Source organism: Rattus norvegicus, chromosome 9 (genome assembly GCF_036323735.1).
Source record: "Rattus norvegicus strain BN/NHsdMcwi chromosome 9, GRCr8, whole genome shotgun sequence".
Taxonomy (NCBI): Eukaryota; Metazoa; Chordata; class Mammalia; order Rodentia; family Muridae; genus Rattus; species Rattus norvegicus.
The window spans coordinates 49,451,910-49,471,731 of record NC_086027.1 but is presented as its reverse complement, the minus strand read 5'-3'; the positions used below and the strand labels follow the sequence as shown (position 1 = coordinate 49,471,731).

Sequence of the window (19,822 nt, the reverse complement as noted above, 5' to 3'; positions counted from 1 at the left end):
TCCTCTCAGTGCTGTCACTGTGGGGTGATGCTTTACCTCGTGAATAAGAGGAACACCAGCCCAGTCCAGACACTACGACTCAGCAAGTCTCAGCCGCACCGGCTTATGTTGGTCATGCTGCTCCTAGTGGAGTCCCTAAGCCAGCGGGGAAGAGGCCGGCCTGTGGGTGAGGAGGAGGAGGTGTGGGCTGAGGGCAGACAGCTTTGCTGCTTAGCCTCAGGGCCTGCCCCACCACCTGCACAGAGGAGCTAGAGTATGCAACAGCAGTAATGGCCCTGTGTGTTCTCCTCCACAGAAGTCACTGGATTTGTCAAAAGACTCAGGAGAAAGACATACCTTTCCAACATGGCGAAGGTATGTTGCAGCCCCTTGAAGGTTGCTGAGGCACTCGGTGATGTTCTACATCCTGCAATCCCTGCACACAGGAGCAAAGCCATTTCACCCCACCCATAGGCAGAGGGCAGACAGGAGATCCCGCTGGCCACTGGCTGGGTCCTATGGTGCAGTCCTGGAAGCTCACTCTGCCCCTTGCCCTGAGTCACCACTGATCTCTACATGGGAGAGAGTGCAGGGCAGCATCTAATAAATGCAGGAGAGATGCCCCTGGGGATGCTGGCCTGGGCTGGCTGGTGTCAGAGGTGAAAAGATACCATAGCAGACCCCTGACAGTCAGGCAGACAGACAGACAGACCCCTTCCCCTCTACATGTGTCCCTCTGAACTCTGCATGTCTGGGGCGCCAGTCTCCTCAGCTCTGAGCCTTTGTCTTTCTTAGGTGTTGACTTTGTAGCTGACACCATGGTTCTCAGCCTGTGGGTCTCGAGCGCTCTGAGGTCATGTATCAAGATATTTACATTACAATTCATAGCAGTAGCAAAATTACAGTTTTGAGGTAGCAATGAAAATAATCTTATGGTTGGGGTCACCACAGCATGAGGAACTATGTTAAAGGGTCGCAGCATCAGGAAGGCTGAGAGCCACTGTTTTAGAGGATGGTGACCCAGTTCAATCCTCCTGGATGTTTAAGTTCCTCTCCATAGGCTCAACCCACCTCTCACTGAAAATGGTTCCAAGGCCTTTGATGGCCACATCTGTGCTGTGTGTGGACATGTTGTCCCCTGGACAATACCATGCAACAGCTATGCACACAGGGCGTACTGTACCAGGTGCTCCAAGTCCTCCAGAGATGGCCTTCGCTGTCCAGAAGGCTGTCCGGAAGGCTGTCCAGACTGGGTGCAAACATTACATGTGTAAGGGATGAGCATTGCAAAGCTCGGCCCTCACTGCATCCAACCCACGAGCAGAAAGGGCCCCGGGTCCCATGGTGCTCAGCAAGATCTCACCCTGTCCTTTGCCCTGAAAGGTTCCAGTCACTTCGGTTCTCTCTGTATGAAGAGCATCAAGCAACCACCCCCAAGTTGGTACCAAGGGGCAGTAGTATGATGCCAGCTCTGGACATGGGCCCCAAGTCCATCTGAGCCAGAGAGGAACTTACCAGGTCGTCTGTGAACCAGCCCATCCGTTAGCACCCAGCATTCCCTGGGCTCTCAGCTGGTCCTCAAGCCATCCCTGGTCTGCAGCATATACACATTCATAGGTCCATCCAGCAGTGACTAGCTGGTCCTTGATCTCATCCCTTCAGCGTGGCATCTTTGGGCTCTAAAGTGAACCCACTCTGGGCCAATCTCTGCTCCTATGACTCCTTGAGGGTATTTACTCAAGTCCCCAATGCTGTTCCCTCCTCTGGAAAATGGAGATTACTGTAGTATAGGGATGACCAAGTGCCTATTGTATGAAGTCACAAAGGGCAAAGGTTTCTGTCGTCTTCACTCGACCGCTCAGTAAACCAGCTCCAAAGGGTTAAATTCATGCTTGAAGGTCCCCAACAGGAAGCACAGAGACAGAGCTGGGATGGAGCTCAGATATAGCGATTGCTTGCCATGAGCAGGACCCAGAGGGTGACTTCAGAACAAGGAAGGAAAGAGGGAGAGAGGAAATAAGACAGGCTTCCGACCCCATAGCCGTTCACTTAGGATCAAGAACAATGTTACAAGATGCTGATGGGTTATCCTCCACTCTCCTTCCTAGAGTAACCTGGGCCTGGGTGGGGATACTGAGGAAGAGGAAGCTTAGCAGCCCTGCACAGCCCCCCTCGGGGGGCTAGAACGTGTAGAGTTTGAACGTGTCATGTCATTTGAGATTGGACATTAGTGCACACACCCACAGCCATCATTCCCACCCCCTTGACGATCACAGGATGCTCTGATGTCTATGCAGGGTGGGCAGTGCGAACACAACACAAATTGATCACTATCCTCCCTCCGCATCCTTAGACAATGAAAATGGTCCTGAAGAACAGCAGGAGAGTCGGCCTCTTGAAGTCAGACCTCCGCGCCATTATCAGAGAAGGCACCCTGGATATATCGAAGAAGGTCCTGGAGGGTGACTCGGGGCACGAAGAGGAGCCAGAGAGCCACACAGAGATGAAATGTAACCCTCCTACATACTCTCCATTTGGGGGGGGGGGGGCACAGCCAGCACTAGGAAGGTCTAACTCCAGCAGAATAGTTACCTAGTTGAATGTGCTCATGTTTATCTTCCTGTAGAGGGCAACAGGCAATCCAGGAACTCCCCAATGGCAGTGGTTCTCAACCTTCCTAACACTGTGACCATTTAATACAGTCTTTATGTTGTGGTGACCGCCTGCCCCCAACCACAAATTATTAACTCCATAACTGTAATCTTGCTACTGTTATGAATCACAGTGTAAATAGCTGATACGTGACCCCTGTGAAAGGACCACAGAGGATCATGATGCACAGGTTGGGAACCATTGCTCCACGGCATCTGCTCCCAGGGCCTTCCTGAGTGTCAGATAGCATGTTAGTGCCAACGCATGTTTGAGGAGCAGGCCTCTGTATTGCTGCTTGACAGTATTTCTTTGCTGACATGAGATCATTTCTGTATCTGTCTTGTACGCACACAAACCCCAGTGTCTCTTCCATGCTGAGTGATTGGACAGAGTTAGCTCCATGAGTTACCAGGGTACTGCTGACCTGCAGTTAGCAGTGTAGCATTCTAACACTGTGCAGTATAAGGGTCGAGCCGCCCACCATGGCGTCATTCTACAAACAACTGATACAGAGACCCTCTTGACATTCAATAATTGTAATCATTTTCCAAGGAAGGGAAATCTCTCTTCTAAAGAGGCCCAGTTGGCGATGACACGCTGTGTGATGAGGTAGGGACAGACTACTGATTGAAGTACCTTCCCAGAGCACCTTTCAAGACAGGAGTTGGGAGTTACCAGAAGGTAGCAATGGGTTCCAGGATCCAATCCTGGCCAGAATGCCCAGGATGACCTAGAACCGTCTCCCTCTGTAGACATAATCCCTCCCCAGTCTGTACAGCTCTGGCTAAAGCTGCCTGCAAAGATGCAGGCTCCTTCGGGTGTCAGCTGTGCCTATCTTAGGGCCACACAGAGTGCTGCTTCCACACAGTAGCACCTCAGTTTCCATAACCCAGTGGACGCACGGATTCGGTAACAAACACCACCTGCAAAATAATCTTTTCTCTGACCTCGAAGTAGAGTTGACCTGGCTACGGTTGTGCTAGTTTTTAAGGTACTGAGAGACATCCATGATTTTGTAAGAGTGCCCCGTAACCCCTTTTCACTTGTCACTTGTGTCCCTTGTCCCTAAGACCCTGGCTCTCCCTAATCCAGATGCCCCCCGGGATGTCCCAATTCCTCAGCCAAGCAAGTTGCAGGGTTCTGGGCTTTCATTCCCAATGGTAGGAGCCTCACAGTCTTCCCTCCGAGGGCACTGGCTTCCCATGAAAACCCAGGTGGGAATCTGGTCACTGCTCTTGCCCCCAGCCTCGACCTAATTACAGAGCCCGGTGAAGGCACATGGTCCCTAGATACCTACAAACTTCCTCTTGGCCTACCTAGAGCAGTGCCTGCCCACTGCCTTCTCTGGGTATCTGAGGATGCAGAGTCCTGCCAGCGCATTATTAACTGCCTTTGGCACCTTCAGGCCCAGTGTTTCTAAAGCTGGGAGCCACTGGGCCTGCTGTTCTCATAAACTCCACCTACTGGGCATCTGCCTCAGGAGGGAAGGCTGATCCTCCTTCGTCCTCCAGCAGTGCTACCTGGGACACCCAGACCTGACGTCACTCACAGGCTCACACACAGGCTGGGGGTTTCCACCTGTATGTGTACATAACCCCAGGCAAGGCACTTACTGCCTTTGATGCCCCCATCATTTAAGTGACACTAATGAGCCAGCTCCTTTGCAAGGCTGTCAAGGATAGGTGAGGTCATGTCTGCAGAGTGCAGTGAGCTCATCTGAAGCCAGACTCCATGTAATTGCAAGGTGGGGCTATTGTCTCAGGATCTGTCTTCCCATTGCAACAAGTGGTGGAGACAGGACTGTCATTTCCAAGAAGTCTACCCAAGGAGCGACAGCTCCATCCAGAGAGCTTGATCCCTTGTGTTCAAGATGAAGGTGGGGTCCCGGGAACCCCCTCTGCACTGTTCTTCTGGTCTGTCCTCTAGGTGTCTGACATGAGGTCCTAGCTCATGCAATCCTGTTTATTTCACTGTCTCCTCGCAGGCTTAGGCTGTTTAATTTCTTTGCTGGAAACCTCAACAGATCTTGCTGAACTCCTGAACTGTGTGTCTTCAAACCTCCAAGCGCTTGTCTTCCAGGTACTAAATTCTCAATTTTTACAGGAAAGAAGTGGGCGTTGATCCTTCTAGCTAAATGACAGCCTCAGGTACCTAGCAGTTACCTGTATGACTCTAGCCCTGATGACTACAGAGGCAGTAAACTCAGCTCAGAATTCATCCTTTGTTTCCAAAGACTGTGGGCCTTTGGAGAGTCCCTTTGAAGTACTGTCTGTCCCTGGAGGAATGAGAAGGAGGTTGGGGGGGCACAAATATGTCAGGGCAGTGTGGGTATTAGCATAGGGACATCAGCTCTCACCTCTCTTAACAAGGCGCAAAATGGGGAAGAGGTGGCACAGCACACCTTGTGTGTGTGTGTGTGTGTGTGTGTGTGTGTGTGTGTGTGTGTGTAGTGTTTGAGTAAAGGTGGGTTTCATACATGTGTGTATGTGTGCATGTGTGTTTGTATTTGTGTGTATGGTGTTTGAGTAAACGTGGGTTTCACTCACGCATGTGAGTGTTAAGTGTGAAATGGGAGGAAGCAGAGAACACGGTTGTGTGTGGGTAAACAGTCATATGTTAGAATAGGGGACATGTGTGCTCAGATGAGCACAGGTACGTGCACAGGACAGGGAGAACATGTGCCGAGGGCGGGCACACCAAGCAGACTGTTGAGAAGGAGGGAAGCTCTGCCTTTGGGACTAGCAGTGTCCATCCGGGTGTTTTACAGACACGTCCCAATGAAGTGGTTTGGAAAAAACTCGAGGAGTGGGCATGCTGGTCCATGCCCTTAATTCCAGCACAGAGGCAGGAGGATCTCTATGAATCTGAGGCCAGTCTGGTCTATAGAGCAAGCTCCAGCACAGCCATGACTACTTAGAGAGACCCTGTCTCAAAAATAGAGAGAGAGGAGGAGGGAAGGGAGGGACGGAGGGAGGGAGGAAAGGAAGGAGGGAGGGAAGGAGGGAGGGAGGGAGAAAACGAAGAAGGAAAGGCAGGCTGCAGCTGTGTGTCGGTCAGTGGTACAGCATCTGCCTAGAGTGGGTAAGGTTGTGGATTCCACTTCTAGGACCACAAAAACAAACAAACAAAAAGGTGGATTGGGTTGTCAGTGGGTGCGAGGGGATTGCTTCCCTTGCAGGTGTGCCTCTAGGGACTCCCTCCCTTCACTGTGGTCCCCGGCCTGACTTCCATCACTGTCCAAGTGTCCAAGCCATGAAGAGCCAAGGGCACCTATGGAGAAGCTGTAGCACCACACCCACGGTCCCCATTGTGCAGGGGGATAGGGCAGGGGCAGCTCAGAGCTTTGAGCTGGAACTGAGATAGAATGCAGGCACCTTCAAGGTGACAAAGAGGGCTGGGAGAAAGCATGGGGCTTGAAGTGGCACATGAAAGGCATATGTGTGTATTAGCTGAGAGAGAAGGGCAGAGGTGTGGGGATGAGACCACAGGTAGAGATGAGCCTATGGAGAAGAAGGAATGGACATGGCAGGACCCTGGGCCTGAGACCTGAAAAAGGGCTTCAGACGCCACTTCCCCAACCCTCCCTGTCTAGCCCTGACCAGGATCTATATCGCCAATGGATGGATAAGCCAGAAAAATGCCTAAGGAAGGGCCAGGAAGCCCTTTCTCACTGTTCTTCCCATCCTTCGCTGCTTAAAAAATAACTACCCAAGCCATGTGAGGAGGGGGCACAATGATTGAGAAGTTGAGGCAGGGGCATCATGAATTCAAAACTAGCCTGCACTACATAGCCGGACCCTGGGAGAAAGGGGGAATAGTAATAATAATAATTGTTCCAGATTCTGTACCGAACAGTGATTGACTCGGAATGTCATTGATCCGTGCTTTCAAGGGTCTGACCTTATTACTGCATACTCGCTCAGCAATGAAATCTTTTTTTTCTTCTTCTTTTTTTCCGGAGCTGGGGACCGAACCCAGGGCCTTGCGCTTGCTAGGCAAGCGCTCTACCACTGAGCTAAATCCCCAACCCAGCAATGAAATCTTTAAAGCCAGTCCAGCCTCAAAGCAGCCAGACTAACTGGTTTGTGTTGCAAGCCACGTGACACCACCATGTGTTGCTGGTGTCCACTACCCTCTCTGCAGCCTTCAGTGAGGCATGTTAAGAAAAACAATGTATTTCTTTTTAAGCACATGCCTTGGAGGGGCTTGTTCCTATAAAATCGCTTAGCTGATTTAAAAATGCAGATGACTGTCAATACAACAGCCAGTGCGACGCTTTGGACTTGTCAGAGATGACTAATGGCTTTGGTTGTTAGCATCTGGCAGGATGCTAGTAGAGGAAAATGTCCAACTTTGTTCTTGCCTCACGCAGTTTGGACCCAAGAATACTTTCTAAATGTAGAAGCGAGAAGCTCCTGCTGGCAGCAGGACAAATTCTCACTGGTATTTATGCCCCCCCACACAGAGCTCCCACCCAGTTGCCTTCAGGAAGCACCCACACTGGACTGAGGAAGTGGCTCAGTTGGTAGAGCTCTTGCCTCACACAGAGGAATTCTAATCCCCCAGCACCTCATAAAACCACACATAGTGATGCTTGCCTGTTACCCCAAGCTTCAGAGGTGTGGCTGGAAGACCAGAAATTCATCACTGAGCTTGAGGCCAGTCCGGGTTACATGAGACCCTACTTCAAAATTAATGATAGATAGATAGATAGATAGATAGATAGATAGATAGATAGATAGATAGATAGACAGACAGACAAGTAGATAGGTAGTTAGGTAGATAATGGATGGATAGATGGTGGATGGATGGATAGGTAGGTAGATAGATAGATGATAGATAAGTAGATAGATGGAGAGATGATGGATAGATAGGTAGATCTATAGATAGATAGATAGATAGATAGATAGATAGATAGATAGATAGATAATGGATAGATGATGGACAGATAGGTAGGTAGGTAGATAACGGATGGATAGATGATGGATATGAATGGATGGATAGATAGGTAGAATGGTAGATAATGGGTTGGTAGATGATAGATGATGTATAGATGATGGATGGATGGATGGATGGATGGATGGATGGATGGATGGATGGACAGACAAACATAGATATACAGATAGATGATTGATAGATACACACAACACATACATACACACATACACATACACATATACACACATACATACATACATACATATGCTCTTATTTTCACAGTGTCCCTCAACCCCATTCTCATCCCACACTCTGGGTCACCAGGGTTAGCCCCCCTCAGAGGGAGAAGTGTGATACGAAAGATGGTAAGCCCCAGAGAAAGCCTTTGGCATCTGTAGGTTTTCTGTGGGGATGTGAAGAAAAGCAGTAAGAAGAAAAGATATCTCCCTGTTTCCAGCAAGCTTTCCCTCTTGCCTTCAAAGGCACACAGTGGCCAGCCATGCGTAGACCACGTGACCTGTGACTGAGACTCTGTCTTAGAGACACTCTTCAAGTCTACACACTTAAAATTCACAGCATTTCATGGCTGTAGTTCACATGTAACTGTCCTCTGCTCTCAGCCTCCACACAGAACACCTTAGTTACATATGGCAACATCCTGTTGACATCCAGGTTAATACAATCTTGGCCATCAGATAGCCAGAGTTCTGCTGGGCACTGCTGGTGCTCACCAATCCTACACGTCCACACCCCTATTAGCCAGAGCTGAGTTTCCCACACAGGCACCCTCCGTGTCAGTGCTGTGGGTTTCGGTGGCCCTCTGTTGGTAAGACATAGCTCTTCCTCATGCAGAAGAGCTAGTCTGCATTAGCCACCAACCCCACCAGTGGTGCCTCCCCAGAGCACGTCAGTGCAGCTGCTACAATGTTTCTTTGTGGTACTGCTAAAGAAACACTTGGGGGGGGGATTAAATGAACCAAGTTCAATTGGTTCCTGCATTAGGCAACTCTCAAAGCCAGAGAAGGTCCCCTCTGTCACATCGGGAGTATTTGTAGACAGGAAAATGATGGAGACAGAGGGCTGGCCATTAAGGTTCAAGAAAAGCCATGCCATGCAAAGAATTATGGGCTGAGACTTTGGCTAGTCCTTCTTCCTCCCTCCTCTCTCCCTTTCTTCTCTGTACCTCTCTGTCTTGATTTTCTCAGGCCAGATAAGAACCTTAGTTTCCTCTTGGTGACTGTCTTAGTTTGGGTTTTACTGCTGTGAAGAGACACCATGACCAAGGCAGCTCTGGGTTCCAGAGGTTCAGTCCGTTATCATCATGATGGGAAACATTGCATCATGCAGGCTGACTTGGTGCTGGAGGAGCCAAGAGTTCTACATCTTGAGCTGAAGGCAGCCCAAATGTGACTATTCCCCAGGCAACTAGGAGGAGGGTCTCTTCTGCCCTGGGCAGAGCTTAGGCATAGGGCCTCGAAACCCACACCCACAGTGACATTCGTCCTCCAACAAGGCCACACCCACTCCAACAAGGCCACACCCACTCCAACAAGGCCACAACTCCTAATAGTGCCACTTCCCATGGGCCAAACATACTCAAACCACCACAGTGACAAACTTTTGGTCTGAGTGAATCTATATGGACCTGTTGGGACCCAGTGCAAAAACTCAGTTCAAGTCAACCCCAGCCCCAATAAAGTTTGCTTGCTACGTTTCACAGTTGACCTCATTTTAAATATTGTGAGGGGATTGAAAGTAAAACAGACCCATCTCCCACCTCCCTACTTCTCTCCACCTACTTCAAAGGGCTCTGACCCAGAACCACCCACAGGAAATGGAGCAAACTCGCTGCTAGACTAGCGGCCTAGTGATCCTGACAAATCAGATCTGGCCTCTCATCCACAGAACAGATGGGAAAGGTAGAGTCCAGAGAGATGGTCAGTGGTTAAGAGCATTTGCTGTTCTTTCAGAGGACCCAAGTTCAGTTCCCAGCATCCACATGGGGCAACTCATGCCTGTAACTCTTGCTCCAATGAATCTAGTGCCCTCTAACGGCATTTACAGGCCCTGTACACACACACACACACACACACACACACACACACACACACACACACGGAGAGACAGAGACAGAGAGAGACAGAGAGACAGTGAGAGACAGAGATGGGGCCAGCCTTCCTGACCCTGTCTTAGGATTACTGACAAGAACTCCCAAACCACAAAAGGAGAGGCAGCACTGGACAGGGTAAGGATGTTGGGGTAAGGTTGTCAGGGAGATGTTAAGTGTACATAGTTAATCAGCCTTGATCAAACTGTGGTCTGGTGAGGGTTAGCCCAGGAGAGCTTTGACAGTCATAAGACAGTCACCACTGTCTGCGGGAAGAGGGTGAGTCCTGTCATGAGAGGCTTATCTGCCCTGAAATCAAAGGGGACTTCCTTTAAAAAGTGACTCAGTGCAAAGGAGACAAATGGAAGCAGAGTTGTCAGGCTTCAGACTTACTTGTGGAGCAGCAGTTAGTCCCTAGGTGCACACAGGTCAAAGGACAACCTTGGCACTGTGCCTCAGACCCCGCCCACCCTTCTCTCTTAAGACAGACACTCCATCCACCCCCTCACCCTCCCCCTCACCCACAAATGTGGTAAAGAAATAACAGCAGGGTGGCTGGGGGCTGGAATGTGGGTGGAGGTCAGAGGTCACTGTTCAGGATTTGGCTTTCCTATGTTGTGTCTGAGGCGGGGCTTCTTTTCTTCCTGCTGCTGCTGTCTGGCCCTGGACATCCCTGGCATCCTTTGAGACAGGGTAGTGTTCTGGGACCAAACTCAGGTCCTGTTGCTTTTGAGGTAAACACTGCCAACAGCTGTCCGCTGAGCCCAGCTTTAATCAGGAGTCTGTAGTCCAGGCGAAGAGTCCAGACTAAGAGCAAAAGCAGCCACTACGTCCTCCTTACAAGACTAGAAAATAGGCCTCAGGCTTGCCTCTGCCTTCCCCAAATGGATTCTTCCCTTGTACAATGCATCCAGACCACAGTATCCCCGCCCTCCACTCCTCCCAGCTGCATCCTCCCCTCTCTCCTCATCCACTCCCTCCCCACCTCCCTTGAGAAAACAGCAGGCCTCCTAGAGACAAGAGCCAACTCCAAGAAAACAAAACGCAGTAAGACCAGGCAGAGTGGGCCTCGGTTCCCATTAAAGTGTCTGCTCATGACAAATACGTGCTTTTGAAAACATGTTTCTTTTCCTTGATTTTTATCATAAACGCCATTTTTCCCTTCTTACGCCCCAAAAATAATAGCCAAGCAAAAGCAAAGAGGAGTTTATCAAGCTCGCCGCCAGCTTCCAACTGAAGTGGAATTTCCTTCTCACCGCTGTGAGCAAAGCCATGACCCTGAGCCACAGAGACAGTTTCGGTGAGTCTGACCCTCAGAGGCATGTCGTTGATGGGGGTATGTGGGGGTAGCCCTGAGTCCCCACCTGCAGTGTCCCAGGTGCTGGTGTACATGGGGGTGGACTCTGAGAGAGAACACTTGCTTACGGTGTACAAGTTCAAACCCCAACACTGAAAAACAAACAAATAAATAGTGAAACCGTAGGTAAGCAAATAATAGGGTGTTATGAGATAAAAGCCAATAGACAAGGTAAGTAATTAGAATGTTACTTATAGTGTGTACATGGACACAAAAAACCATAGTTATTTGTTTATTAGTGGCCATGCGCTTGTCCACGGAATAAAGAGACTGTGTCTCCTCTTTCCATCACAGTGGAGACAGAAAGACTGTCCCTGTTTTTGAGGCATAAACGGTAACATTTTGAGGACAGCACCCAGGGAAGGAGGGGAAGCCTGTTCTCTGACGTGCCGTTTTTCAACTGTTAGGAACAGCAATTGATAAAGCCGTCACCGTGTGCCAATGACTTAGTTCCTGCCCAGTGATGGTTCTCTTCCGTGAAGGGCAACCAGGCCATTGATGAAGATGAAACATAAGGAGGTTGTGGGGAGGGAACTTTTTTTTTTGTAGTTTTTTTGAGATGAATCATTCGATGAACAGATATTTCTCCCCACCCCCTGAGTCCCCACCTGCAATGTCCCAGGTGCTGTCATGGGCACTGGTCAGACAGCACGCCGTAGGAGACTGGTGAGGCACACCTCTAGGTGTGTCCATGAGGACATCTCCAGAGCAGGTTACCTGAGGAAGGATGAGCCAACCTTCCCTGTGTATGGTGCCTCCCACCTCTAGGCCCTGAAGGCACTTGTGCACCTTATGGTATGAGCTGCTTTGCTCCCCGTCCCTTCCCTGTCGTGATGGGCTGAACCCTCTGAGACAGTGACCAAAGCTGTCTCCCGCCCCCAGGCTGCTTCTGTTGGGCCCAGTGATGATAACTACCTCATACAGCAGAGGGAAGGCAAAGCCTCCACTCCCACAGTCTACACACTAGTCAGGCAGGATCAGCCCCCCCCCCCCACCAGGCTGCCAGGCACCATCACTCCATGTAGACACAGCAGGAAGAAGGCAAGCCTTAGTCTAGATCAGTTTGCAAACACCCTGTAGCTCTTGGGAAGATTGCTGCTAGAGACAGCCATGTAGGTGACGCCCATTGTTAATGGGGCACTCCCTTCTGGTCCAAACATTATGCTAACACCCATCCCAAGCAAAGAAATAGAGCAAGACCAGGTGTGAGTGCAGAAGATGCCCAGGTCTGAGGGTGTCATTCCACCACCTCAGCCCCCCTGTCTGCACATCACTCAAAGTCAGAGCGTGCACGCCAGCAGTTACCCCCTCCCTGTAAACTGTAGTCTTCACAAGGTTTAGCATGCTGGGCATTGTTGACTAGGTTTACTGTAGGCAAGTCAGACAACCGTCTCACAAGCAGAGTCCGTCCCCTGCATTCATAGATCAGCAAACCCTGGGTGGGGAAAATTGTGGGGGCTTTGAAATGGGCACATAGCTTTAAGAAGACGGAGTCCACACTTCTGGAATATGCTTTCATCACTTTACAACTCCACAACCTGCAGCCAACCGAAAACCCAAGCCCCTCACACTCACACAAGCAAGTCGCCGGCATCCTCCTGTGAGGCTGATTCTGCCCAGAGGACGGATCACACCTGTGTCATAACTGGTCATAAAATACATGGTCACTGGTCCCCACTGCTGCCTGTGTTTAGTGACTCCAATTCGCTTTCAGTCCTTCTACAGCATATCCCCTCTCTCACTAATAACTTAAATCACACCAAAGCCCCAGTTTTGCTTTGTTTAAAAAGTATCTTTAAAGATTGCACCGTCCAGATCTCCCATTCTGTTTCCCGGGCAAACATCAAGGGCAGACTTCTCTCTGGTAGAGCAGAAGGAACTGCACCTGTCTCCTCCATGATGCGCTTGCACCACACCTGGTCTGTTAATACCAGATGGGTATTAACTTCTCTCTTACCAAGTCAGCTCTAGCCTCTGGCCCTCTGTCTGCAGCTGACCTACAGGGCTCCCAGTGTGGACGGCTGCAGGAGTCAAAAGTCCAGTCCCTTACGGCCAGCCACCCCAACCATTCAGTTCATTCTCTGGTGTCAAGGAGTTAAAAGCCACCAGTTCCCTAGAGCTTGACATCTTCATCTCTGGTGTCATTTAAATGCAGGTGCCTGGCATCTGTTTCACCTGCTGCTGTTGGAATACGTGATCCACATCCTGGAGTCATGCATGGAAGAGGAGGAGGAAGAGGAGGACCTGGGAAGCCTCCAGGACCTGCTGTCGGATGACCAGTTCCTCACCCAGCCGGACCAGGCCCTTTTCCACTCTCTAGATTCTCTGCCAGCATCGGAATGTGCAAGCCGGAACGTGGAGTCACCTCAGGTGACACTGAAACACATGAGCCAGAGCTGCAGTCCCATGGGTGTGAGCAGCATGGTCCTCCAGGTGCTGGGCTTCCTGGTGGACACCGCCACAGGCAATAAGGTAGAGACCCCCACACAGACAAGACACACAGAGAGACAGAGACACAGATACATACAAGGGGAGAAAGACAGAGACATACAGAGGGATATAGAGAGACAGACGGACATACAGACACACAGAGGGAGTGAGTTAATAAAAATATTAAAAATGCTATGAAACTCAGAAAGATGGCATGGTCTGAACAAAGGTGAGGGGTTCCAGAACCCTCTTATTTGCAGTCATTTTGTCAGGGGCAACTGTGATAGCTTGCCTGCCCATTGCTGGTTGCGTGTGTGTGTGTGTGTGTGTGGTGTGGTGTGTGTGTGTGTGTGTATGTGTGTGTGTGTGTGCATGGAGGGACATGTATGTGCTTATGTGTGTGTATTGTGTGTGCACATGTTAGGGTACGTGTGTGTGTGTATTCATTTGTGAATGTGTGTGTAGGGGCATGTGTGTGCATGCATGGGTGTGTCATCTGGCTGTATGTGTGTGTGACGTGTGTCCATCTTGGATGTTTTGAGACAGAATCTCTCCCTGGCCTAGAACTGGTCATTAAACTAGGTTGGCTTAACTGAGCCCCAGAAACCCACCCATCTCTGTCCCCACCTGACTTTTCTCAGAAGCTTCTGGAATTAGGCTCATGCTTGCAGCACAAGCGCTTTACTGAGTCCTTTCTGTGGCCCTAATTTCTTCAACTCCTGTACACATTTGGGGTTTAGCCACCATCCCTAGTTTTCTATTTGTGATCATGAATCCCTTCTAGAGCAGACAGGCTATGTAGAAGCAGATACATTGTCCATGACTCCATCAACAGTGAATATCAAAACTGTGCATACCCAGTATTCCCCAAAGTACAGCCCCCCGGGTGGGGAACTGTCTTTGCAAAACAAACCCTTAAGTGTTCCAGAGCTCAAAGATTCTATACAAGAAGTTCAGAAAGGCATCACATAAGTCAAAAAGCCATCAATGGGAGCCAAGGAAATGGGTCTTTGAGGTTACACTGTCTGTCTGTCTGTCTGTCTCTGCTCAGACTTTGCTTTTTCATCTTGGAAAAGCAAAGTCGTCCATCCAGTTGTGTTAACAGCCTCTGTGTATTCTTGGCGTGGGTATGGGTATGGGTATGGCCAACATTCAGACAGACACTGAGAAAGAAATCAGGCTTGTTCAGGGGCCAAGGACCAGCATCTCGGGAAGACAGAGGAGTCATTGACTCAAAGCTCCAACCTGAAGGGATTAGAGTACTAAGACCTTTGGTAGGGAGGGAAGAGAGGAGCCAGGATGGATGGTTACGCCCTAGGTACATCTTTACCATCTATGGTATGCCTCTCTGTTTCCCTTCTTGTTGAGAATACTGCAGTAGATCTCAGCCACATAGCCTGGCTTCTTCTGAACTTCTTTAGAGACAAATATCACTTTTCTTCAGGTTATACTCTTGTCAGGCTCCTGTTATGTGATAGTTGAACACGGAAAACTAAAAATTATGGAGTGCCGTCTGCACTCTAGTGTTTGCCAGAGGCTCCGAGCTCCATCAATCTAAGGGAAGATCAGCAAACATCTTAATTTAGGCAGGTCTTCCCTTTAGGATTTAGAGTGCCCAGAAATAGACAGACTATGAAAGGACTGGGGAGAGGAAGCAATCTTGTAGACGGGTAAACGTAGTCCTTCTGAGGACAATGCCAAAGGAACCAGCCTGTTACAACATATGTCCCTATAAAAGACTTCTTCTCATGTGTGAGTGAGCCTAGTCAGTCAGCTAGGAACAAATGACCCCAAAGTCAGAGACCCGACTGTAAGTGGGAGCTGGGCCTCCTCACATGAGGAGCTGGAGCCAACGTTCCAAGAGCATTGACAGAAAGCAGCCCAAGGCCCTATGAAGAAGGCTAACAGGGAATGACTCTCCCCCAGAGAGTGGCCTAGAAAATCTGTGCAGGCCCAGCAGCAGGCCTGTAGGAGCCTGTTATAGAACAGTCCATAGAACTCAGTAGGACCACCAACATCAGTGCTGGGCTGCAGTAGTCAATAAGAATATGAATTACAGCGTGAGAATCTATTAAAGAGTAAAAATTGACACCCAGTGATGTTGGTTAAAAGATGATGAGGAACACTTTACTCAAGACGATTCTGGTGGGTGCAAGGACCACTGAATGGAGCCTTGCCCATCTCTGAAAACAATAGCGTATAGGTCAGGATCAAGGAGAAGTCAGCTGTCGGAAGTCACTAGGAGACATCAGACATCAGGAGGGTTCTGGGTAAGTCACCTTGAAAGGATTGTCTTCAACGGTGGACCATGGTGCCCAGATCTTTCCCAGGGAATAGTGAAGGCTGGGGAAGCCACGTGTGGAGGATGTCGGAGTATCAGGGATGGTAGGAATCTTCTCAGATTGACTAGAGATTCCCTTTCAGTGAATAGATAGTTCTAGAAGAAGGTTCAGGGTTAAGTTTGGCCAAGTAGGGAACTTTGTCAACGTTTGCCTGCACACTCTCAGGAAGGTGAACAGTTGAACACGATGGAGAGCAGGCATGAGCATCACTTTGCCATGTGGGAAAGGGGATGTCACCAGATCTGCGTTACAGTGCCATAGCTGAGACCTTCGGATGGTGGGTTTTCGCCAAGATCACCTCACTGAGAGCACAGGGTTCGCTCCCGTACAGATACCTTCCCGAGGCTAACCCTCCTAGTATCCTCTCTTCAGTGGCCCTTCCACCCACCGGATTAATTCTAAATTCATTCAGTGACCTGGTCAAGTGCACAGTTCATGCACACGAACTCCCGAGTCTTACCTCTTCATGTGTTACCTCAGAGCAAGCAGCTTAATTCCATAGGTTTAAATAAGCCAGTCCCTGAAAAGTGCTTTAAAACAACACCCAGCCAACCACCATGGCTCTTCCTCCCGGCAAGCTCCTCGCTCTGAGCACCTGCCCTTAACGCCACCCAGCCCTATAGTCCCGGAAGCTCATCACGGTGAGGTCTGACTTGTGTTTAATTGGCGGAAACAATAGAGAAGGCTCTAAGAACTTAATTGAACTTCGTAATGAAGAAGTACAAGCAGATGAATGACAGATAATCCAAGGTAATATGCATTAGAGATTAATTAAAGCCACTCTGTTTCTTCACGCCTGCTGACTTAGCTGTAATGACTTAACCAAGCTAACACCGAGGAGTCACATGCCTCTGATTTTCATTGCATTCATTATCCGGCATGTGTGCACATCATCAACAACAAAAGGCACACACACACACACACCCATGTCCCATCTGCTGAGAGTTAATGCCCCGTGTACTGCACATCTGTGACAGCCTTGTTCTCAGAACAATTTAGCGCTGCCCTGCACCTAGGGCATTCCAGACTGACACATCCATCCGTCAGTCCTGCGAACTGTGGCAACATTCCAAAGGCTCTAAGAGATGCCAAGGCATGTTCAAGAAAAAAAGTAAAAGGTGTTGGTGACACCAGATAAATAATCTTTAAAAATAAACTGTTTTTTACCTTCTTCATTTAAAGTGGTGTGTGTGTGTGTGTGTGTGTGTGTGTGTGTGTATGTGTGGAGAGAGAGAGAGAGAGAGAGAGAGAGAGAGAGAGAGAGAGAGACTTTGTATCCATGGTAGGGTTGGTTGGTTTGCTCCATGTAGGCCGTGTGTGCAGGAGAATACTCATGTGCAGGTTAAAGGACAACTCATGGAGCTGGTTCCCTCCTTCCACCATGTAGGTCCCTGGGATCAAACTCATCCACCTTGGTAGCATCTTTACCAACTGAGCCTTCTGTCACTACCTCAAAGACAGATTTTTTTTTTCGGAGCTGGGGACCGAACCCAGGGCCTTGCGCTTGCTAGGCAAGCGCTCTACCACTGAGCTAAATCCCCAACCCGCAAAGACAGATTTTTGAGGTGTGCTTGAGGGTGGAGTGTTTATTATTGCAGTTGGAGAGAGAGGTTTTGTGTGTGTGTGTGTGAGTCCTGCACCTAACATTTGTCTTGTCCACATCTTTGAGAAATACATTCCCTTGTGGAAGATTGGTTGGTGAACTCAGACCAAGAGGAGATAACCATAACTACTCTGAAGTCCCTAAGGTCATGCTCAATGCTTTGCAAATCTCCCAAGTTCCCCTAGAGCTGAGGGGATCCCAGCCAGCCCTCTCCATCCCCTGTTCCCCTGGTGTGAGCAGGTCAGGGAGACAGTGAAGGAGCTGTACCAGAGCCCGTGAACCTCTGTAATCCTTTACTGCCCTTCTAGTGCCAATTCAACCAGTGGAAGGCAACTGTTTTCACGCCCCTCCCCAAGTCTGAGTCTATCTTTGAGGAATGGTGGAGGTTTTGTGGGAAGTAGTCAGCCCCAGGGTGTCTCCCCAAAACTGCAGACAGACCCTCATGCCTTTCCTAAAGATGGTTCACGCCATTCCTTGGCATGAGCCATCTCTCCTGCCTGATCTTATGACTGGCTGGTCCTCCCAGGAGATCTCCATGAGTGTAGAGGATCCCTTAAGAGATTAGGGTCCCCAGCAGGAGCAAAGGAAATGCACACGCTTCCTGTTAGGTTCCCCAAGTGGATGGCTTCTGCAAACAGGAGCTGAATAATGGGTTCTTTTGTCTTTTCCCTTTGAACCCCACCCCTGCAGCTCATCCAGGTTCTGCTGGAGGACAAGGCTACTGAAAGCGCCGTGAAGCTCAGCCTTCCCGTGGGACAAGAAGCCCTCATAACCCTAAGCAATGGACAAAGATTTGTGATTCACATATCAGACGTGCCCCAAAGCTCAGAAAACACCTACTGCAGGAAAAGCGACTCGACCATGCCAGGGGGCTTGCTGGAGTAGCGTGAGGAAGCAGGCTTGAAGTTTTAAAACACGTATGAAGTCCTAAAGCTTTTGTATTGCTCTCCGAGAGTTTAATGTATATAATAGATGACGCATTTTATGTTTGTAATTTTGAGGAATTGTATTTGATCAAACTATAAACTAATTTTGAGAATAATCCGTCTCACCTTTTGCTATTCTTTGGGATCTCTTGGACAGTTCCCTTCGGGGACAGAACAGACAACCGGTTTAAGAAATCTCATGTGGTAAAAAAATTTGTCAGACTTGAAGAGCAAAAGGAAGCTCAGTGAATTCTCCCCGTGCACTAGTGTGTGTGTGTGTGTGTGTGTGTGTGTGTGTGTGAGTGTGTATATATGTTATGTGTGTGTTACATGTGTGTTTACACATTATGTGTGTATATGTGTACGTGTACATCTGTGTATGTGTGGGGGTGTGTGTGCGTGTCTGTGTGTATGTATGCGTGTTTGTGTGTGTATGTGTGTATGTTTGTGTGTTACATGTGTGTACATGCTATGTGTGTATGTGTGCGTGTACGTCTGTATGTGTACATGTGTGGGTGCGTGTGTGTGTGCGTGTTTGTGTGTGCATGTGTATGTGTGTGTGCGTGTCTTTGTGTGTATGTGTATGTCTTTGTGTGTGTGTATGTGTGTATGTGTGCGTGTGTGTGTGTGTGTGTGTGTGTCCCATTATGCTCAATCCCTGGTACTCCCCGGTGTGGCTAATCGCCTGCTTCATTACCTTAGTTTTCAAAGCATGAGGTAGAATTATAATTCAAAAATGTCTACGACAGGTCCCTTTTACAAAGCACAATCTTAAAAGTTGTTGAAGCTTTGTGTATCGCTGCTGTGCCGATACAATTTCTGCAACTGATTGATGATTAACATGATTTCTGGCATAAATGAAAAGACTTGAGAAATTACATATCCTTTAGATCCACATAGGAGGGGAATTAGATTCACCTGCAAAATGAATTTAATTTCCTATATGCATAGAAGTTTTAGGAAATAGGAACTGGGTCACACTAGAATTTTTCATCTTTGGGGGTCGGAGAGATAGCTCAGCAGTGAAGAGTGCTTGCTGCTACTTCAGAGAACCCAGGTTCTCTTCCCACCTTGCAGCCACCTGTAGCTCCAGTTCTGGGGGACCCAACGCCCTCTAGTGGCTTCTCTGTTCACTGCATTCACTTGTGTAACTCCATATCCATGTATAAACAAACACACTGATTAAAATTAAAAGTAAAAATTGTTTTAGAATATGCATCATGGGGCTGGAGAGATGGTTCAGTGGTTAAGAGCACTGATGCACTTCTAAAATTCCTGAGTTCAATTCCCAACAGTCCATGTGGCTCACAACCATCTGTAATGAGATCTATCTGTAATGCTCTCTTCTGATGTGTCTGAAGACAGCTACAGTATACTTATATATAATAAATAAACACATCTTTAAAAAAAGAATATGCATCGCAATAGTTTTAAAGATAATCACAATTTTAGACCCCACCCTAACCACCTCAGTCCCCAAACTCTCAG

At 48.8% G+C, this 19,822-nt stretch overlaps 1 protein-coding gene across 2 annotated transcripts in view; it reads left to right on the top strand.

Annotated features, from left to right (window-relative positions):
- Nucleotides 1-18,450, top strand: part of Rfx8 (regulatory factor X8) — a 63,842-nt gene extending 45,392 nt beyond the window's left edge. For both annotated transcript variants that reach the window (XM_039084547.1, XM_039084546.1), the window contains 6 exons: nucleotides 296-354; nucleotides 2,333-2,489; nucleotides 4,616-4,710; nucleotides 10,862-10,976; nucleotides 13,189-13,505; nucleotides 18,099-18,450. In XM_039084547.1, coding sequence (XP_038940475.1) covers nucleotides 296-354; nucleotides 2,333-2,489; nucleotides 4,616-4,710; nucleotides 10,862-10,976; nucleotides 13,189-13,505; nucleotides 18,099-18,293 — 938 coding nt within the window. In that variant the 3' untranslated portion in view covers nucleotides 18,294-18,450. The remainder of the gene's footprint in view (nucleotides 1-295; nucleotides 355-2,332; nucleotides 2,490-4,615; nucleotides 4,711-10,861; nucleotides 10,977-13,188; nucleotides 13,506-18,098) is intronic.
- The last annotated feature ends 1,372 nt before the right edge of the window (nucleotides 18,451-19,822 follow it).